General features: G+C 36.3%; 1 protein-coding gene across 2 annotated transcripts in view; it reads right to left on the reverse strand.

Moving 5' to 3' along the window:
• Positions 1–289: 289 nt before the first annotated feature.
• The window catches only part of PAWR (pro-apoptotic WT1 regulator), an 84,617-nt gene continuing 62,990 nt past the window's right edge, over positions 290–21,916 (reverse strand). For both annotated transcript variants that reach the window (XM_055712125.1, XM_055712126.1), the window contains exons 4-7: positions 20,035–20,069; positions 11,124–11,271; positions 9,627–9,731; positions 290–4,877 (exon numbers count right to left, since the gene is read on the reverse strand). In XM_055712125.1, the coding sequence (XP_055568100.1) occupies positions 4,791–4,877; positions 9,627–9,731; positions 11,124–11,271; positions 20,035–20,069 (375 nt within the window). In that variant the 3' untranslated portion in view covers positions 290–4,790. The remainder of the gene's footprint in view (positions 4,878–9,626; positions 9,732–11,123; positions 11,272–20,034; positions 20,070–21,916) is intronic.

Below are 21,916 nucleotides of genomic sequence, written 5' to 3' on the forward strand. Positions count from 1 at the left end.
CACTTCCCCATCTAATTGATGGAAGGATACTCACTACATTCCCAAAGCAGAAAATTAGTGCAGTGAAAATTTCAATTATTATAGTGGAAAGCGCAAGTTTCTCTCGCGTATGTGTGTGTGTGTGTGTGTGCGTGCAAACATGCATACAATTGAAAAATTTAATCTGAATGTAAGGATGATTCTAGCAGTTCAGGTTGGGAGCTTCCCAGTACACGGGTGACAAATCCAATTAGAATTTTAGTCAGACAATATTAATTATCCTTTAGACACAATAAGTAGTCAGCCTGGATTAATAACAATTTTGTTTTATTTGGACAAAGGCACACAGTCTTTCTTGTTAGATTAAACACTTATCTATTACCTGCAATGGTAAGAATCTCAACATCATTTTTAATCTGGTATCACAAATAATATCACAACCAGTCCATGTTCAAAACTAAAATGGATATTTCGTTATTTATAGCTTAATGACGCTTCAACTTTTTAAATGCATAAAATGGATATTTAAAAAAAAAAACCAAAACTACTCTGCGTTATGATTACGAGACTATTTTCAGAGGAAAACTCAACTACCACAATTTTTCCAGAACAGAAAAATCACAGCTAGCCCTGAACAAGAACAGATACACCAGAAATTCAGAAATAAAAGCAAAAGGATTAAATTAACAAGGTAATGTACATCTGCTACAGTACAAGGAGAAACAGTAGGCAGAAATTTGCTACAGTAAGTCAACATACTTGGAAGATCATGAATGCTACTAAAATACATATCAAAGTCCTTTTTGTCCTGGATATAATATTTAAGTAGTCCTAAAGAAATGCTTAATGACAGAAGTAGAAATGCTTCTAAAAATGCTGGTGTCAATATCTTTTACAGTTATTACTCATGTGTTTCTTTACCAATAATTGCGTTTCCTCTTGTCTACTAGCACTCATTTGTTTCAATTCACTGGAAATAGCCACAAAGAGCTTGCAGGAAAACATAAAAAAGCTGGAGTCGTGTAACTCTGCTCTCCTAACAAGATGTTACAAAGTAATGTGATCTCCACTATTCTTTTTGGTCTCTTTCTGGCAGCAAGTTTCCAAGCTGTAATGGTATGAGACAAGTTGAAAAGAACTTTTGATGTAGGTTAACCAGTTGTTTCCAACATACTAAGACCCCTGTATCTTTTGTACTGCTGATGCCAATCACAAATCTTTCCACAGCCAATTTTCAGTACAGCTGAATAAAAAAATCAAATCATTAGGTTATACTTCCTATTTTGGAAGTAATTTATTTGTTTCTTGTTACCCTCTCTTCTCACTCTACCTCTCACATTCACATCTAACACAGAAATAATTCACCTCTAAAATGTGTAAATACAAATCTTGTAATGAAGTAAAAAAATTTTCTTGAAAGACAGAAAACACACTCATTTGCACAGACAGATTGTACTCTTTCGGTTAATCAAGTAACACTGAACTTAATTAAATGGCCATTTAATTATTTTAAAAAATGAAAAATGAGCCATTTTGAATTTCCTTGTTAAAATCACCAACATTTATATATGGCTGAACTTCTTTAGGGAATAAATCCCACAAACAGTAGTGCATATTATCAATGAAATATTTCTGCATAATTTTAACCTTCAGCTCTGGATGTACTGTATGTTTTCTATACAATAGTATGTGACGATAACAGGAGTATCACTGCATTATCAAAATAGGAATTATGCGCTGTTCATTATTAAAGTATCTTGAAAAAAATTGTCTTAATTGAGTTAGTCGATGGGATTAATATTCTGTTTAGATTTTCCCAGATGACCTGTTACCCAGAAACACAGATGCTAGACCTAAGCAGTTTGGTATGAATTTTAAGACATGAAAGTTCAGAAATCTCCAAGAGACTTACCCATACATTTAGCATTGCATACTAATGTGCCCCTCTCCCCCCAGAAAATCTCAACTAAAAATGATTTAGCCCAGGTACATTAATACCCAGACTGATTCAGGAATCGTATAAGCCTTCCCAAGGGAGGTGGGTTCCCATTTACAGCAGTCTCTCTGCTTTTAAATCACACAATTAAGAACAATCAAGATTTTGGACTAGTAATGACATGGACATGGGTTAGTGAATTACTGATAAGGTAGCCAATTTAACACCTTCATATCACCTAGGATAAAATCTTACTCTATGTTTGAGCTTGAGTATAAGGGTACCCTACTGAAATAAACGTTTAATGGCAAGTAATGACTAGACAATTATTAACATTCTACATAATATATCATTTTTCCTAGAATCTACTAAACTTCTCTCATGAGCCTGATAATGTAAGTAAAAGAACTGTTACTGACATCCTTTTTTCCAAAAAGCCACCTAAATCTTCCAGACCGTCAGCTGAAGTGTTAAGCTTCAAGATACAGTTTGTGGCAATTTTTAAAACCATGAAGAGCTTTATGATTGTATAAAAATACACAACAACAATAATGTCCTGAGGTACTTTATCTGTGAATTCCCAACAGTTCCTTTGTTCACATGTTCTGCCTGAAGCATTACCGGTTTCAAATATCTGGAAACTTCCCTTGCCAGTACCTCTTCAAGGTAGGGTGTCAGAAGTACTTCTGCCATCTATTTCTGTCAGCTGGATGTCCAAGTTAAAAAAACCAATAAATTCTAATTTTGATGTTACTGCTACTAAGTTTTAGCCAACACACATGCAAACCAAGAATAGGTAATAGGAAGACAAGTAATTCTTGTTTATGTTCTTTGTTGTTCCTGTTCTTTGGTTTAAAATGTATATGAAATACAGTTTATGAAATCTCATTTACAACTTTGTATTACTGTGTGTTCTGCATTAACTCCTTAATGATGCTTCAATATGTTTGACATCCCATGCTGTAAATCGGTACGTGTATTTCCTACCTTGTACACAGAGAAGAAAACCAGATGTTCTTCCAGAGAAAGTTTCATATTTATTCAGAAGGCATACATCTCAACTGATTGTATTACTTTAAAAACTGAATTTCAGGAATCTGATAAATAAGGGACTTCTTACTGTTTGAACAATACTAAAAGCAATATTCATTGGTGCATACTGTAGTTCAGAGGGCCTATATTACCCCCCCATACCATTTAAATCCCTGAGTAAAGGTTTTAAATGGTGTCCCATGGGATATCATCCACTGTGAAGGAAAACATCAAGGCATCCTAGAATATAATTGTCTTGAAAAATACTTTAAAGCTGTGAGAAGTTCCTCCCCATTAGAATACACAAATGCAAAATAACCTATATCCAAAACAATCCAAGGTGAACAATAATGCTTGGATTTTCATTTTTAAGAACTCTTACAGTCATTAAATACACATCATGAAAACAATTGGCAAATCTGAAAAGGTGATTGTTATTATATATTAAAGTTGCCTTTAAGTTTCAAGGTTACAAAAACTACACGCATGCAACTTTCTGACACCAAACTTCAAAATCATAAGAAAAAGCCTGGACTCTTAAGAAATGCTTCCATTTCTAGTGTCCTGACTCAAACGACATATATATTTATTCTGATCAGGAATTAAAAATGCTCTGTTACGACAAAATAAAGCACGTCAAATTCCAACCTAACAATTTTAACAACAGTACTGTTAACTGAGGTCTGTGGTTAATGTAAAGTGAAAATTTTGTCTAATGTCATGTTATAGAAAAATCAGTACACAGTCATGACTGGATTGTAACATCTAAATACGTGCTTTTTAAACATCTTAGTTTCAAATAAATGAGAAAACATTTGATGTTTCAAAAGGGCAGGAATCACTTGTATGCCCCTCTACTTTGTTATTTACAAAAATTTTCACCCAGATTAAAAAAATGGATACATCAAAAAACCTCAAATTTTAAGATGACAACTTTAACAGAAGAGTATTGCAAAAGTGTCTTTGCTAAAATGAAAGCTCCAGGCTTTGTCTGTATTCTCAACACAGCAAACAAACTTGTCTGATAGCAAACTTGCATTTCATTGCTTAAGCAAAAGCTTTAAAATAAACTGCAGTGCACAACTTCAATATGATTCTAAGAACTCATTAATGCTGATACTACAGGTGATTTCATGGTTTTTTGGTGGTTTTGTGTTTGGGGTTTTTTTTGTTTGTGGGCAGGGGGGTTTTGTGTGTGTGGTTTTTTGTTTGCTTTTTTTAATAAAACCTCCCCTACCTGCCAGAATACTGTTATACAGGAAAAAAAAAATAAATGCTATCTTCTACTATTGTCAGTCTTTCAGATACAGTAAAAAAACCTCAACATAAAGGAGTTTTAGAGCAAGTAATCGACCTGCAAACTGTTATACATCAGTAATAAGGCATCCACTTTACAGCTGCTTAAACAAAAAAGGAAGTATTTCCCAAAATATATATTTCGGATCTGTGTAAACAAAGCTTATATGTATTGCTTCCGTTCATTTCAAAAATATACACCCACATGGTCTGAAAGTGATCTTGGTGCTATGAATTTTAAATTACTGTTATTTATCCAGATGTAATCTGAAGATACAAAACACATATTTTTGAACTTAGTATTTTGAAATATGTCAACAATTTTAATTATTCTTATGTGAATAGAAAGGTAAAAATATAGCCCAAATTTGATGCCACTTCATTGAATGAAGAAGTATGTACTATGAAAATAAACATTCATCTGGTTTCCTAACAATAAATATAAAGACAGTTATTATAACATACTGCAACACAGGAAGTATTACTATATTGACCTTAACATTCAATCAGTAGTTTTTAAATCTTTCCTCATTGAGGCTCGGATCTTCTACCTTGTCAGCTGTCCAACGACTTTTAAGAGGGTTTTATTTTCTTGCTTCAATTGTTCATTTTCATCTTCTATATCATCTAGGTCCTGTGAAAGGAAAAGAAAAATAAACATTTATCAGGACACAAATACAAGCTTTCAAGTAGTAGCAGCGGGAATTCAGCATCTTAGCTCTGAAATGAAGAAGCTGGGGATGGAATGAATTACTGTGTCGCAGTAGCTACCCTTAAAACTGTTAAACTAGCCTTTTTCCAAATGTTACAGTAATTACAAGACATTAATATTATATTCCCATGTACCTTTAAATGGAAACGTATAGTCAAAACTGAAGCTACAGCAGGAATTAATGCATTAAGAAACCAAAATAGGATGGGCATGATTATTTCATTGGCACATACAGAGAGTGCATTAGTCAGCTCTTGCCACTGTTCCCCAGACTCTGCTCATCAGCAACTATCCCACTCACTATACACATCATCGGTTATTATTGCAAGATGACCTGTTTTATGTCTTAAATTAAGCATTCAACATTTTTAGAAAAAGTACTGCTTGTCCATTTTCTTCCATTTCTGTGAAAAATATTAAAATACATTTTGTAACTTGTTTGCTACTGAAAGAACAGACAGCATACACAGTAATAATGGGTGCTTAAGAGAATGATCCTACCCCAAATGTTTATTCCTCTTCCACTAATTACTAGATTTACCCAGATCCCATTCACTTCTTCACTTTTTTTTTCAAGCCTTTAAAATGAAAATCAGTGAAACTGGCTGTTCAATGTAAGCATTACTTCGGTAAAAATAATTTTACTGGGGGGTAGGCAAACAAAAAAACCATAGAAGAAACAGAATGAGAATGGGGGGGGGGGAGGGGGGGGGGGGGGGAAGAAAGGGAAGTGACATCAAGGACAGCACTTTCAAGAGGAAAATCGAAGTTGGGCAAAGAAGGAAGAATGAGGATTCTCATTTGAGATCTTAGATTCCTTTTGATGGAAGTCTACAAAACCCTACTGTTGCTATGCTACTTTGAGCATAAAACAGTAGTAGAGAAAAGATTTTCTCTGTCTTGTTTCTTCAAGTTGTTAAGCCGTGTTTGATATATGGAATCTATTTCCATATTTTTTTTTTTAGTGGGGTCATTCCAGAAGTGCATGCTAAAGACGTTGTGTTTAAACAGTATAATGATTTTCAAAAGCCTCTTGAGTTTGCCAGGCCAAAATCCATACCACAACACCTTCACAATTACTGTATTGTTTTTATAATGTGGAATCAAGAAATCAGTCACAGAAATTCCTCTTTGCCTCACAGAAGTAATGCTACATCACAATATGAATTCCAGGAAAAGCATTTGCCCACTCAACATAATAGATAAAAGTGACTTAAAACATCTAAACATGGAAAGTTTTGATGGATAGCTACTATAAATAGTTTACTACGTAATTGTAAGAAACAGACTCTGTTTTCTCTCTTGTGCAGTTCAGATCAATAATCAGATGGAAGGGACAATACATTTTAAAAAAAATGTGGTTTTTTTTTAGTTCAGTATACATAATTCTGTGTTTGAGCTTGTTCTCAACCTAGCCATCACATGTCTCAAAGCTTACCCCAAACCCTTCTGTTTAAAATACCGTAATTTGCTCAAAACAAAAAAGTCTGTGAAATGTTTATGCTGTAAAATTGACATGCCAAGGATTATTACAAGTAAGAGTTTCTTGAATATGAACCAGGAAAAATAACTAGTGCAGTTTAAATATCTATCAAAACAATGGACCAGGACATGCAGCTGTTTTTTGCCACTGAAATTTAAAGTTCCTTATTCAAAATTACCACACTAATTTATACTTATTAGTAAAAAAGATGCAATAGCATGAAGGCCTGGACTTCAGATACCAAAGGAACCAAGAACCACACAACTGACACTAATTGGATTGTAAATCCTCACTGACAGACTCTCTCCAAACACACATTTAACTACGATGACATCTTAGTAAGGTCAGAGATGACCAAGTGTAAACTAGTAGACAGTTGAACTTAGCCTACAAATATTTAAATGTCTTGAGATGCCTTCCCCTTCAGACATTTGAGGGTTTTATGAAGCAATTACCCCTTTCTTACAGAAAATGCAGCAGACATACTTTCAGTGGCTAACGTACTGAGTCAAAGAATGCCACATAGCAGAAAGCCTTTTCTGTTTCTCAATGTAAACATAGCTCATGTTCTTTAAGTATCTTTGTGATGCACTGACTGATGTCAGTAAAATCATATAGTTATACTGAATAAATATATTTAAAATGAGAAAAAGTCTGCCAAGAAATTTTCAGGATTGTTGGAAAAACAGGTTTTCAAGTGTAACACAAGATCTTTGCCAATCAAGGATGCATCCATGGCTGTGAACTCACTGAAACCTCTAGGAAAAGCATTTCTTTACATATGAGGAGTAAGCAGTCAGAAAGCTATGCAATAAATTGGCATTTTGAAGTTATTTAGGCTCTTTGACATTAAATTCTTTCTATATCTGCACAACTCAACATGCAATAACTGTCTACTTTGATGAACCTAAAAGATGGAGAAATACCATGAACGTGTGTAAATGCTCTAAAAGAGACCCCTATTTAGGTTGCCTACCAGCAAAACTTTTTAAAAAGATACTTGCATAAGCTCGGTTAAGTTTAGGCCTAAAGACATGTTTTTATGTGAGCAGAAAGTTGAAGATAACTGTTCTTCCATGTAAAGCATCCAATCCTGGTGCCAGGTCTACAGAATAACATTCCATGAAGAACAGATGAATATTCAAGTGGCTCTCATGTTCTCCGTTATGATAATAAACCTTAGGTAAATATAACTGCCCTATTAACTTCCAGAACTTTCTATCATGGGAATGACACCGTATTTCTGTAGCTTTTCCTATTATTCTAAACCTTTCCTCTTTCTAAATCCATATGAACAGCCAACATAGAAGCAATCATAAATCCAAGTGCTATCAAAGCTGCATCTGTTTTAACAGAAGCATCACTCAAGACATGGGTTCAAACTTTCATAAGGTGGTAAATTATTATACTAGTCATAAAGTTCATTTCATTGTTAATATTGGCAGCTATTTCACTGTTAAGAAAAGCCCAAGGGATGCAAACATAAATAACTTGCACCGCAATTAAGCTAACAGACCGTGTTATAGCTATGATAAACGCTGACCTGATGGAGGAAGAAACCCTTATGCTCCTCTCCCTTTAAGAGAAGTTACCTAGGGAGCATCAGCCAGATGGCTTATGGCTTTGTGGATCTCATGGAAAGGTACAATTTTAGTTATTGTATAATAAAGAGGTTTTTGAAAGGACTATATTCTGGTTTGTGTTTTCTTTCCATACAACAAGCGGAAATTGTCTTCCTACTTAACACAGGCAAGACACAGGCACTGCTTGACTTTACTACAAATGTTCAAAGACTGTTTCTAGACAGACTCTCAATGGATTCCATTTAGGACATCATACCTCAAATACAGCAGTGAAAAATGACATTATTTCTGGAACAGAAAACCTCACTGTCATGGCCCTAAGACACAAAGTTTCAGTGATTTAGGTTCTTTTATTTGTTCTTTCTGACCTCTGAGTCAGGAAGTCAGATGTGAACAGCAGTATTAAGTATCTTTGCCATCCATTATGCAGGAGGAATGAATGCCTGCCTTGGCTGTAAAAGGTCATCAGCTTAGGTGTGACAGATTCTTTGCAGAATGGAAGAAGGCATAAAGACCAATTCCTCAATTAAAATAGAAATCGCTCCTAAACAGACAATACCTCGTTCATCCCACAGATTAACTTCCAACTTCGGAGGGGGGGGGGGGGGGCAGGGGCAAGACACCTGTGTCAGACTAACCTCATCATCCTTTGCTCTTCAGATTAGTTTGCAAACTTCTGAATGCTGTCCTCCTTTGTTACAAATGAACAGTGGAAAATGAAAGTTTGCCACTATGAACATAGAGTTATTTCCTCCCTTCACTGCTGGATTGACCAAAGCCAGTTCTGAAAGTTTATGAGAATGTCTGCTCTGGAGTGGTGGAGGAGTACTTCCCTAGGATATCCAGGCTCTGCACCTCAGCCAGGAAGCGCAAGGTGAGGTCGCTAATCCACTGTATGAAAGAGTCCCAGTCTGCCCCTAAAACTGGAACTTGTTAAAATTGGTATCTTTTATCAACTTTAAAACTTCTCATACTGTCCCACACCCAAGCATGTCTCACACTTCTATCCCCTCTTCACCTGCCTGCACACCTTGCCTGAGTGATACTAGCCAAAGTCTGCTGCCCCTGTCTTGTTCTGCATTTACTTGGGAACCATCAATAAAGCATATGAGAATGTGTGTCAGAATATAAAGCACTTACTCTCAATCTTTCTAAGAGCATCTAAACTATTACTAGCAATTAAAAGCTGAGTAAAATGAAATTAAATTTATAATTACTTTGTCTAATAGAAGTCCTGGGTAATAATTTATTGAGTAAACTGTCAAAATCCTGGCTTGATTATTTCCTGGTACGCTACGTACTGAATTTGGAAAGAAGAGACAGTAAACAACTTTTACTTTTATAACCTTGTTCTATGAACAATTATAGCAAGAAGAAATCCAGGTCCTCCAACAACACACAGCTTAAAGAAGTTAATCATGACAAACAGAAGTTACCTGGAAAAAAATGTAACTTATTGACATCCCTCTTGAGAAGTTACACAAATACCAAAAAAAACCCATATTTACTTCTCTTCTGATCAGATGCAAGTTCCTGCAGAAGAGCACAGAGAATGCAGACTTATGCCCTCTTTATATAGCAGCATGCAAGAAAATATGTGCTTACTCTGTTTAATAAATCAATTTCTTCCTTCAGCTTTCCAATTACTTCATCTTTATCCTGTGTCATCTTCATCAATCTTGCAATTTCCTGTCTCTCCTTTGAAAGTTCCTAAACCCAGAATATGCAATGTTGTTTGTAATGCAATTTTTGGTTTTAAGAGACAGTTTTAAGTTATTAGCATTTAAAACAAACAAGAAAAAACTCCACACACTTTCCTATAATTCCTTTTCTACAGCAAGTCAAACCCACATCTTCAAGCCATTATATTTCAAGGAGCTAAAGAATCACATCTAAGAAAATATTTTACCCACAGCAAACCTGTGTGATGTCTCTGATTCCAAATATGTTTTAATCAATATTTAACTTAGGCATGAACTCAAAATCGGATAGGAGCCCACAACAAAAGCAAGTAAACGTAAAGTTATCAGCTTCCAGATTTGACATACCGGGAGGGCTAGTCTTTTTGTTTGTTTGTTTTTGTTTAGTTTTGGGGTGGTTTGTGGTTGTGTGGGTTTTTTTAATACTACCACTAACAAGGAATGAAGACTCACTGTTAAGATCTCTGGGCCTGAATGTGAGCAAAATGAAAATATCCATTAGGAATTCAGTAAATCGGGGTTCAAGATAGTGAAAGCAAGCCCTTAAATCTTCATCTATTTTCTGCATTACTAGCAGTTAAATTATTTCAGAAGGAAACTGATTTGGAAGAGAGGATTATGGCGTACCTCACTCAAATCAGCCTTCCTCAAGTCTTTAAAAAAAAAGTAATTTCTACAGTATATGCTTTATTTTCATCCTTTCCAAAAAAGATCTGCTCAAATTGTGTTTACTTAGTAACTTTCATTCATATGAATTCAAGAATATTTGGCAAGTTTCCCACAAAAATCCACTTCAGAGGAAGACAGAGAAGCCCATAATACATTACACAGATGACATTATTTAGCAAAATACTGGTTTAGGTGAAAAATTCAGCTTTAACATTATTACATTTCCCCAAAATTGTTTGTATGAAGAATGTCTGAAATAATGAAAACTGTTTAAAATATATATTTTAAATGTTTAAAACTTTAACAATCAACTTGATAGCAATTACATTTTATATTTCAGTATATTAAAAAATTCAAACCAAGTAGATCAGAAACAGGCTTGCTAATTTTCTGAACAGCCAATGAGCCCCTCCTTCCCCCATGTTATTTGCCCTGCGTTGGTGTGTCAGAAGGTGCATATGAGAAATACGCAGAGCACTCCTGGCTCTCTAAGAGTATTATCTTTATCTCAACTATTTCTTACTTATATACCAAATGACAACTAAACATCCATGATTAAAAGTTCACATTCTTGTCAGTCAATCTGACTCTTCGTACTTTTTTTACAGGCATAACTAACTGTACTTCAAGCATTTAGCATCATTTCCGTATATTTCTCTTGTATATTTCCCCATGGAGTTTCAAAGGTATTTTATGTCATATGTATGCCATGCAGATCTTAGTTGGTACTTACCCTTTCAAGTTCCTCAATCCGCTTTTCCAAAGCATTACTTGGTATGGAACTGCCAGAAGAATTTGCATCCCTGCTGTATCTGCTGTAAGTTGTCCTGTCTGTTCGGGAGTATCTACTGGGAATATCTTCTTCTGATGCATTAGCTGTGCTACAAAGGCAAAGAGCAGAGCAGACACCTATTTATACATTTAACAAAATGGAAATGATAGAAGTAACAAAAGTGCTTCCCAAAGTCCTCAATAGGTCAGTCAAACTGCAGAGAATTTATTTCACAGCTCTTGTGTTGCTGAGGACTCACTAAATTCACTGCCTCAAGGAGTCAAATACTTGAGTAACGCAGCTCTCATCACACAGATAATCAACTTTAAACACATATTTATCCTATCTTATTTTCAAAGATTTAAAGTTTTATGAACTGTATGCATCAAAAACCAAGCTAAGCAACTTCATTTAAAAAAAGTACAACTGCAGAATTTAAACCAAGCATCTTTTTAAGTAGATGAAAACATGAAGGATGAAAAACACATGTCCAACACATAAGAAGCTTACACGTATCAACTGACTTTTCAGGAGGAACTACGGATATGGCCTGTAAGGAACTGGAAAACAAACCCAAGTGAGAAAGTGATGTGGCTCAAGACATTAATTTTATGCCATTTCCAAATATTTTACTTGAATACACAGCAGTCTGTCACAGCTCAGTTGGTAGGCACTCAGTAACTGGTGTTATACGGTATTTGGTTTAGATCATGTGCCTATTTCTTAAAAAAATATTACTGCCAGGGAATCTTAACAGATAAGCATTGCAAAGGCACATAAACTAGCTTTAAAAAAGGTTTATGGGCTCTCCATTATGATCATTATGTACAAAAACAGTACTCATTTAAAAATATTCATGAGAAGTCAAGCATTTTCAAAGTCACAAATTTAACAGTGTTCTTTTCTTCCTAATAGCAATGTTATTTACCTTCAGTGTAGAATGTAATGAATGATTGAGAGCAGCAGAACAGAGTGCCCTGGGACCCAGCAGAGAGATACAGATCTTTTCCTCTTCAATCCACCAAAACTACACTTCCTAGACTTTAAAAATATACAGCTGTACAGCCAAAGACAAAAAACAGTCCCTTGTTCAGTCTTCACCAGAAGAATCTGAATGGAGATACTCAAAAACCACCTAGACATGGTCCTGGGCAACTGCCTTTGGTTTTCTAGAGCACTTAGGGAAAGAATGAAAAGCATTATGAGTATCCCTACAACTCCCTTAAAACATAGAAGAGTATATGATTAATGTCTTCATTTAACAGCTCTGCATTTCATAACTCTAGAAAACCCCTACTGACAGTGTGTAGATCTAGATGGATACAGTGCAAATCTAAAGCAGGATATAAATACTGTTTTGCTCAGTATGTGTGAAGTTTCCAAGGCACAGTGACATTAATTGTAAGGAATTTTGTAGCTTAATGTTATTACCATATTTAGCACTGTTTATTCTTCATCCAGAAGATTGAAAAAAAAAAATTCTAGGACCAGATACACATGTTGCAACACAACATAAGAGAAATATTTTAGCTTAACTCTATAAATTCTAGATTATTTAGCTTTCTGAAAAATGTGTTGCTCCATGTTGTTCATGTTCAAGGATAGACCACACAAAAAGGGCTCAGTTTTTCAATGCTCAAAAATAAGCCCTTTTGCCAATACACTGGAGTATCTCAACTCTGCTCCAGTAAGTGATACCAGCAGATGCTCCTATAGTAAAGTTAGATGAAAGAATACCTAGACAGAAAAGGTTTCATTAATAATTCATATTAAGACATTTTCTTTATTGTCCTTGAAACTCACACTCAAAAATTTCCTCGCTATTCCATTGGGGAACAGACCCTACTGAACACATTCCTTTTTAGTATCAGCAAGTACAAAGGACATATCATGAAGACTTCTAGGAAATGGGATTTAAAAACACATTTAAGGAGGCATTATTCCATAAGCTAACACAAGGAATGTGACAGATATGAAATTCATTATTTTGGATGTTAAAACCAATGTCCAGTAGACAGCAACAACAAAAAAAGGCACCATCCGAGACAAAACCAACATAACTTTCACAAAGAATGGAATTTTAGTCTTCAGATACATCGTCACTTTGCAAGCCTCCGACAAAAAAGAAAATTTGTCTAGAATAACAGTGGTGTCTATGCTTTACTACCAGAAAATATCTATCAACCAGTCCTAAGAGATATCTCTATGGAAATAAACCTGTATATTTTTATATTCTTTTAATATTTATATATAGCTATACAATCTATTATATATTTATCAATGTGTAACAACAATACTATTACTACAAGTAATAATTATGATGATGATAATACTAATAATAATCATCATCTCTCCAAGCTGAAGATCTTTGTATACTACTAAGAAATTGGGTTTATGCCTTCCATTGGGGGAGGCAGGGGAGAAGTGCACACATGTGACAGCAGAACCTGTTTAGTTTACTGAAACCTTGCTTCCTCCACTTCCTGAGTAACGGTTTGCAAATACTTGCAACTTGGAAGTTGCTGGAATCTCACAAAAGGTAAGAAAGAAAAGAAAGCCCATTGTCAGTAGATGTGCATTGGGTACAAATGGTCATCAGCACCAGAAGAAAACTGATAGAGGTCTGCAAGCTGAAAAAAAAAATCTAGAATCATAGCTCAAGAATGCAATTTAAAATGTATTGCGCTTTTCAGCATTCAAGTAACTTATGCACATGACTGTTTTAACACACGCAGTTGAAACATCTAACCGCAGACTATGGCTGCAGGAAATAGTATATTTAAATTATTTTTCAAGAAGAGTATCTGAGACTGTATTTGTAGCCATATGTACACTAGATCAGAGTGCCCACGCAGAGAGTAGCAAACGAGAACACATCTGGATAGAAACATCCCTCACTACTGCTTCAAAAGGGCATGTACAACAAGATGTTTAACAAAATCCAACTTGTTGTTCCATTAGCTTACTTTCAATTAGCCACTATGAAAACCTCGTTCTAAATGTGTATTCCTGTACTAGAATGCTGAAAGCACAAAACACTTCTGCAACTTAAGACGACTCACTTTTGGAAGTTTTTTTCTGGCTGTACTTAAATAAAAATCATATAATGAAATCAAACCACATTGCAGTTTGACTGTTCTTACACAGAAAGAAAAGGTTTGCTTTGGAATGATGTTCTAGTCATTTCCTTTAATATAGAATCAGTTATTCACACCAGGGCAAGTTTAACAGCAATATTACAGAAAGGTGGAATAAATCTTGCTCCTTCCAATGCCTCTTTGGTTCTCTCAATGTCTTCCTGAAGCACTGTCCAAACCACAATTTCATCCAATTAAAACCATCTGGTCAAAACCAGATTTCATTGATTTCAACTACGACAATGATTTTCAACTCCGTTTAATTTTACTGCCAGAATCTTGTAACTATACTTGATTTGGGAACTTCTCATTAATTGCGGCACCACAATCCAGTCAGTTGCTAACAGCTTCTTTAGAAGAATGAGCAAAAAATCATTATCACTAAACAGGCCAACTTGGACTTGTGTTACTTTAAACTGCTTAAGCCAAGTTTGTGGCCTTCAGAGCTGAGCTAAGGAAAGGCAGTCTTGTCTTCTCTACAGCTGCACGTTCCTAGCCTCCTCCACTTTTCCTAGCTCTGGCCTTCAGGTGACGGAGAAGGAAACCATTCAAAGAGCCGATGCAGCAATCCAGTAGCCCAGCAAAAGGAAACCCTCTCCTTCAGCCACAGTGGCTCCCTGCAGCACTACCCTGATCAGCTGCATGAGCACTAGCTCAAGGGACAGCGAGGAACTGCAGCTGGCTCAACTTGGACCAAAAACTTCTGCAGAAATAAACCTGAAGCATTTCTGCCTTCCCATAACATCAGCATTGGCTGAAAAGGGGATACAAAAGTCAAGAAAAGCACCCTGCGTGACTACTATCTGTTTGAAGTGCTCATATCTGCACAGTAGTGGTCCTAAGGTAACAAGCTAGACGAGACCATGCTTCAACAGCCAACCCTTGCTGAAAAACTCCCAAACCCAGGCAAGCAGGCAAGTCTGGGCACAGTGTTGTGAAACAATATTTTGCTGCCTTTTTTTTTTTTTTTAATTAGTAAGATCAAGGTTCATATGATGGAATGTAAATTGTTACAGTTTAAGCTTTGTAGTAATCTGAAAAACACTAAGCAAGAGAATTTCAGCAGTGCTCTAACATTTCCTTCAGAGCATCTCCAATGAGTGCTCTGAAGCACTAGCTTTTCTTCTTGTGATCTTTTCTCCCTCAGTTATTTTTCAACTCTTACATGAATATTAAACTCAAGCACAATACAGTCTTTTAGAATTAGCAGGCAAGGGTGTCTACGTGTTGGGTGCCATGTTAGGGTGCTGTACTATCCTAAGGGTGGGGCGGGGCAAAAACTCTCCAACATTTTGCATTTTGTCTGGCAGCCATAAAACCATACCATATTGTATTCATTTCCACTAATAAACAAACTTATAAGGGGAACATAACCCTGAACCACGAAGAGATTTTAATCTAGCTCTTTCTGTAAACTGATCCAGCCTGATCTGTCTGATCCATGAACCATGCAAAAATCTGCTGAATTATTTTAAATCCTGATTTGCAAGGCTTTCTTTTCAATTTAAGACACTTCTAAGAAAAAGCTGAATTGGTTCAAAAGCTAGTAGACAGTCTTAAAAATAAGCTCCTAAACCAAATACTCTATGCTTACAAAAATATTCCAAAGTCCACATACATATCTTGCTTTACTGTTACCTGCAAACAAACTTTTTAGTTTACAGAATGCAAGACAAACATAATTTGTGCTTACATTTAGGTTACACTCAAATATTTCAATAAACAGAACACACTTTGTCATTCTCTTGTCTGAAAAACCAGCGATGATACCAACTACGCTGATAGCAGAACACACTTTGTCATTCCTTGTTTGAAAAACCAGCGATGATACCGACTACGCTGATAGCATCAGACCTGAATCAGAAAACTATTCTTCATCACACCTGAATCAGAAAATCATTCTTACTAATGGCAACATGCGTGTTTCTTTAAAATAACTACAAAGCAGTGCAAAAACTGGTAGACCCAGTTACAGCAACAGCAGTTTGAAACAGCCAAGATGAGGTGTATCACATGAAGAAAAGCTTAGAGAGAAATGAAAGATGAGGAAGCTGATATGGGCTATCACAACTGAAGGATATCTACACATTTTAATCACATGAAGCTCACAGTCAGGACAGATGGCTGATCGCAACTCCCAAATACTCTCATAAGCATGTCCTGTGGCTGTCAAGTCAGCATGACCTTGAAGATTCTGGTCATGCTTTTAGTAGATCTTACAGTACCACTCCAGATCACAACAGAACCATCACTTTCCTTTGAAAGTATTTTATGCAGTTAATTATGCAACTACAAAGGAACCCCTCCACAAACTTTTGGGGTGTAAGTGTGGAAATCTGTGAAGTATATTCAGAAGACAAATTACAATTATAGATCAAGATCCTCATTCCAAAACTTCATTACTTTACTGCATAAGGACACACACTCAGTTTGTCCAAGTCAGAAAAAACAGAAGTAGAATAACATACAGCAGCCAGCGGAGTTCTTCTGTAAACATGTCTTCCAGTCAATGGACACTCAGTAAAATGGGTTTCTCAGCAATGTCATATAAACGTTTAACCATGGATTACTGCATCCATATAAGGCAAAGCAGCCCGTGTGTCTGATTAAATAGGTAGTAAAGTATGTGCAATTCCCTGAGTGCTGGAACATACTGAGAGAAGAGCAATTACATGAGAACACACAGCACAGATCCTTCTCTGCTCTTAATTCTTTCTTGTCTTGTTAGGAGGCTGGGTATCTCCATGTAGACATGAAAACAGCTATATGGGAAGGGAAACAGAAAGTACCAGGAGCCTGGGATGGTATCAGTAACCCAAGACTAGAAGTCAGAAATGGTCAGAGGATGGAGACAAAACAGGAAAAAAAACCCAACCATGAAATCAGAAAAATAACAAAGAGAAGACTATGACCTCCACAGTTAAATGTAAGGACACGAGAGAAATGGGGAGAGAGAGGAAAGGGTGTCTAACTGGGGTAGGAAATGGAAACCAGCAAAGTGAAGAAAAATTCCGAGATAAAAAAGATGTCACTGGGGAAGAGGGAGAAGGCAAAAAAAGAAAAAGCGGGAGTAATAAGGATAGAAGAAAAGGACCTGAAATTTTCTGGCAAATAATGCATTCTTTCTGTGAGGGAGGGAGTCTATAACAGAGCCCAAGATTTTAGGGAAACATGTTTTCATTTTTGCTGTCACATGTTTGTAAAGTCTACTCAAATTCTCTTCCCCACCCACAAAGTACTGAACACCTGTTGTCAGAATAACACAATTAACAGCTTCAAATTGGTTGTCCCTATGTGAGAACACACTTTGCTTACAGTTTGCTTTGAAAACTTAAGGCAGTACACCCAAAACTGTTAAAAGCACATTAAGCTGAATGCATTTGAGCCTTCAAGCACCTTATGGTCTCAATTCAGCCTTTTGGCATTAACACACCAGTTGCAGGTGTAATCATGCATTTTCTGCACCATTTTCTGTTTCCAAAGGACTTCTACTGTATTTGAGACTTAAGTTAGACCTGAGTGACCTGAGTAAGAATTACTTTAAGGAGGCTGTTTTCTGTAAGACCAACACCTGCAGTAAAGGAAGGAAGGGGCAAACAAGCCAGACATCATCAGAACAGAAGATGACTCTGGTCCTGACACCTCTAGCACTCACATCAGAAAGTGAAGCCACTGGAAGAGATACTTTGTTCAAGTACTCTTACATCAAAAATTACTCCAGGGGCGGTATAAATTTTCAAACACTGAGAAAAATCTGTAGATACTGTTAACTCTATTCACAGTGGGCACTGTATAACTCACAGAGGTATGGTTAGGATAAAACCCATTTAGTATTTGTGAGCACTGGGCACAGCGCTGACTTCACAGGGAAATAATCCTTTGTTTTCAACATGTGTTTGAAGACTATGCAATGTGTAAAAGAGATGGCAACATACGTAACAAAATACTGAACAGCAGCTCATAGGAAGTCAGATTCCTCCTGAGGGGGAAAGATGACAAACAAAGAACACACATCCCACATATAACTAAAGCTGACTGAGGGATGACTGCAGAAACAAGTCCTATTTTAGCATTTTCTACCGTTAGTTTCCTATTTTTGCAATGCTAATCTGAAGTATTACCTTATTTGAAAATAAGCTATGAACATGACTGTGCAAGCTTCTATTTATTACCACCACACACACAACCAAGTTTTTGCAAGTGAGTATATACAGCATGTGAACAGAATAAAGATAAGGTTTATGAAAACCGCAAAGCATTATGACACACACCACCAAGTATTCAGCAGATACAAATAGCAATGAAATTCTGCACAGGGACTGAAGATGAAGTGGAGACTGAACTAAAATGCGTTTGATAAATAAGCAAGTAATCATGAAATTATATAGTTATTAAAGTTGTGACAGTAAGTCCACCTATTCTGCAGTGACAAAGTGATTTAAAAGAAAATCCCTCAGCAATAAAAAGCATCACTCAACTAGGTTTATGAGAACCCAGGAATATAAATATAAAAGACAGCACTATGCTAAGAAATCTAAAGCATAACAGGATAGGTTATTACATTTTTACAATGAGGGTGGTGAGACACTGGAACAGGTTGCCCAGAGAAGTTGTGGATGCCCCACCAAGTGTTCGAGGACAGGTTGGGTGGAGCCTTGATGAGCCTAATTTAGTGAAAGATGCCCCTGCCCATGGCAGGGGGTTTGTGCTAGATGATCTTTGAAGGCCTGTTCCAACCCAAACCATTCTGTGATCTTATAGGTCAGGGGTCCCCAAACTTTTTAACCAGGGGGCCGACGCGCGGATGCAGTGGCAGGCAGCCATCTGCGGCTGCTTGGTTTCCCCCCCCCAACCCCCGGCGGGGGTGTTTGGTAAATACCAGGGGCCAGATTGAGGACCCTTGGGGGGGGGCATAGTTTGAGGACCCCTGTTATAGGTGAACAAGTCTGAGGGGTGGAAAATACACCAATGAAGACTAGATAATTGCAGGTGCTCTTTGCACTTGCTTCTACAGCCAGAATATGTATACACAGATTAACCACCTATATGTTTTACCTGAGCAAAGGATATCTAAAAGATAATATATTCATGCGTCAAAAGTATGTTTACACAAAAGCCTTGCTTTAACTGGCGTATTTCAGACCCTGTGTTACCATTATATATTCCTAATAATTGTGATAGCTGTGATTTGACACACTGATCAGGTGCATCAAGAGCTTCTGAAATATTTTTCTGACAGAGGAACTTGAGTAACTACTAGGGTAATTCTTGGCTAAAAGACAAACAAATAACAAACAGGACACCCTACATGTGGGCACCATCCCCTACAACTGAGACAGCAGTATGACAAAACCACAGAAATTTTTTTCAGTATTACCGGAGAAAGCAACAAAATTATCTTCCTGTATTAAACTTCAGAAGATGGTGGTTCATAAATTAACCATGAAACTACTAGTTCCTAGGTAACATGTAGTAAAGTTAGGTACATTTGCTTGGGAAACTGTTCTGCATTAGTAAAACACAGCAAAATACTAGCTGAATTTGTTTTATAATAGTTAACAAAATAAGAGTGGATTGGATAAGTTTGCTGCATTTCTCAGATCCTTACCCCAAAATCAGGCTATGTATCTAATGCAGCAGTGCGATGGTCTCTACTACAAATACCCATTTTATCAGCTTTATTTCTGACAGAACTCTATATATAAAGAAATGTATTGTGTACAAAGATCTCATACCTTTTATACCTGCTTGAAACCATCCTGGCGGAGTCCTGAAAGAAACAGAAAAGAAAAACTGATTAACATTTTTCTTGTATTTGTAATTCCAAAATACTTTATCACTCCATAGAAAATTAAGTCTACAGTTAAGAGCGGGAGGCCCATGCCTCAAACAGCTGCTGTACAACTCAGTTTTGCACTATTTTGCTGTCAAGAATAAACAGAATACCAAGATTATTGTCACTGTGTTACTGCTTCTGAACACCAGCTCAGAACTCAATGACAGCTTCTACTTACATCTTAAAACTGCACGCACTTTGTCCTCAAGCATCTGGAACACAAAGCTTACCAGAACAGTACACACCCTGCCACCAAAACACCTTCACTACCACCCCCAATACAGAAACACTTGTACACTTTGATAGCTCTTCATCTACTTGCCAAGAGAAGCAGAGCAAAACTGTTCCAATTCTTTGGCACCGCTGCTGTTGTTCTGCACAGAACAAAAACTGCAGCCAGCAGGTAGTCAAGGTTGAGACCCAAATCAATGTATAATTTATCAGCTGGGTCACAATAACTACAAGTATGCTCTTCACCATGCAAACCCTGGTGTTGCAACCCGGCTCACCTCAGTTTCTCTCAGGCTAACTGCACTGGTCTTCTCCTGGCATTTGCTGTTAAGCAGGTAGGCTAGAACTCTGTATGCGGGTGTTTCACCTTGTCGAGCTACAGTAAGTCACTTTTTCAATCATTGCTTTCTAAGCACCTGCAGAGGCTTAATGAATTCTGACTACAAACTTAAAAGAATACTCTGCATGTTCTTTGATTGCTACTTGGAAATTAACTTAAATAGCAAGAAACAGAACACATTTTAAATAAGAGTACAGATTTTAAATACAAGTTCAACAGTGCAAGAGCTATGCATCTGGCCCTTCAAAGATACATATATGAATTAGTTGCAGATTATAAGTTTTATCATATTTTTTCTACCTTAACATAAAGAATTTCATTATTTTCAAATTCCCACAATACTGTAAGATGTTTTCACTAAGGCTACATTTTGTTTGGGGTTTTGGTTGGATTTTTTTTGTTTTGTTTTGTTCTGGTGCCTTGATGTTTGTTTTTTTAAATTTGAAAAAATCCATTACACTTATATTCTGGCTCTGTAAAGATGGAAATGGAAACAAAAAGGAACAGTGGGGTTATTGTTACACAACCCCTGAAAAAACAACAATGCATTATGTACCAATGAGAAAACCTGAAAGACTATTTGCATCAATAATGCTATGCCTCTAGCTTCCCAACACCAGTCTTAATTTTTCTCTGTGATTAGACATGTTTCAACGAGTAAAAGGTGGCTCAGATTAGACAGTCCACAAATATTTTTAGGATGTTGTAAGAACATGAACCAATTATTTTATTAGTCATAGACAAAACTCCCCCCAGCATCAGCAAATATTAGGTAAAAAGTCAGGAAAGACTATTTAAGGAGTTAATGAACCAAACAATTGCCTTTACTGTAAAAAATAATAGCAAAGCACAAAATTCTGTCTATTCATGACACTAACTGCAGACAAAGGAACAAATGAGTTTGCAAAATAAGATGCAAGAGAAATTCCATCCACACTGAAAATCCTACTAAACATTACACTATCTTCACTGATCAGTGCATTAATGTCTTTGTAAGTAAACAAGTTAAAAAATAGGATTAGAAATATATTATTTTATTACAGAAAATAACGTTGACAAAAATATTTGTATTACAGAAACAAAACTTGATCTTGAAGTGCATTTTATTTTACGAAGCATTTTCAACTCCTGTAATATGTGCCACACTTTCCCTAATATATGCAGAAGAACAATATTCAACAAAGTTAGGCCATGGGAATTAAAGAAACCC

This window comes from Falco cherrug, chromosome 5, assembly GCF_023634085.1.
Source record: "Falco cherrug isolate bFalChe1 chromosome 5, bFalChe1.pri, whole genome shotgun sequence".
In the NCBI taxonomy this organism is placed as follows: Eukaryota; Metazoa; Chordata; class Aves; order Falconiformes; family Falconidae; genus Falco; species Falco cherrug.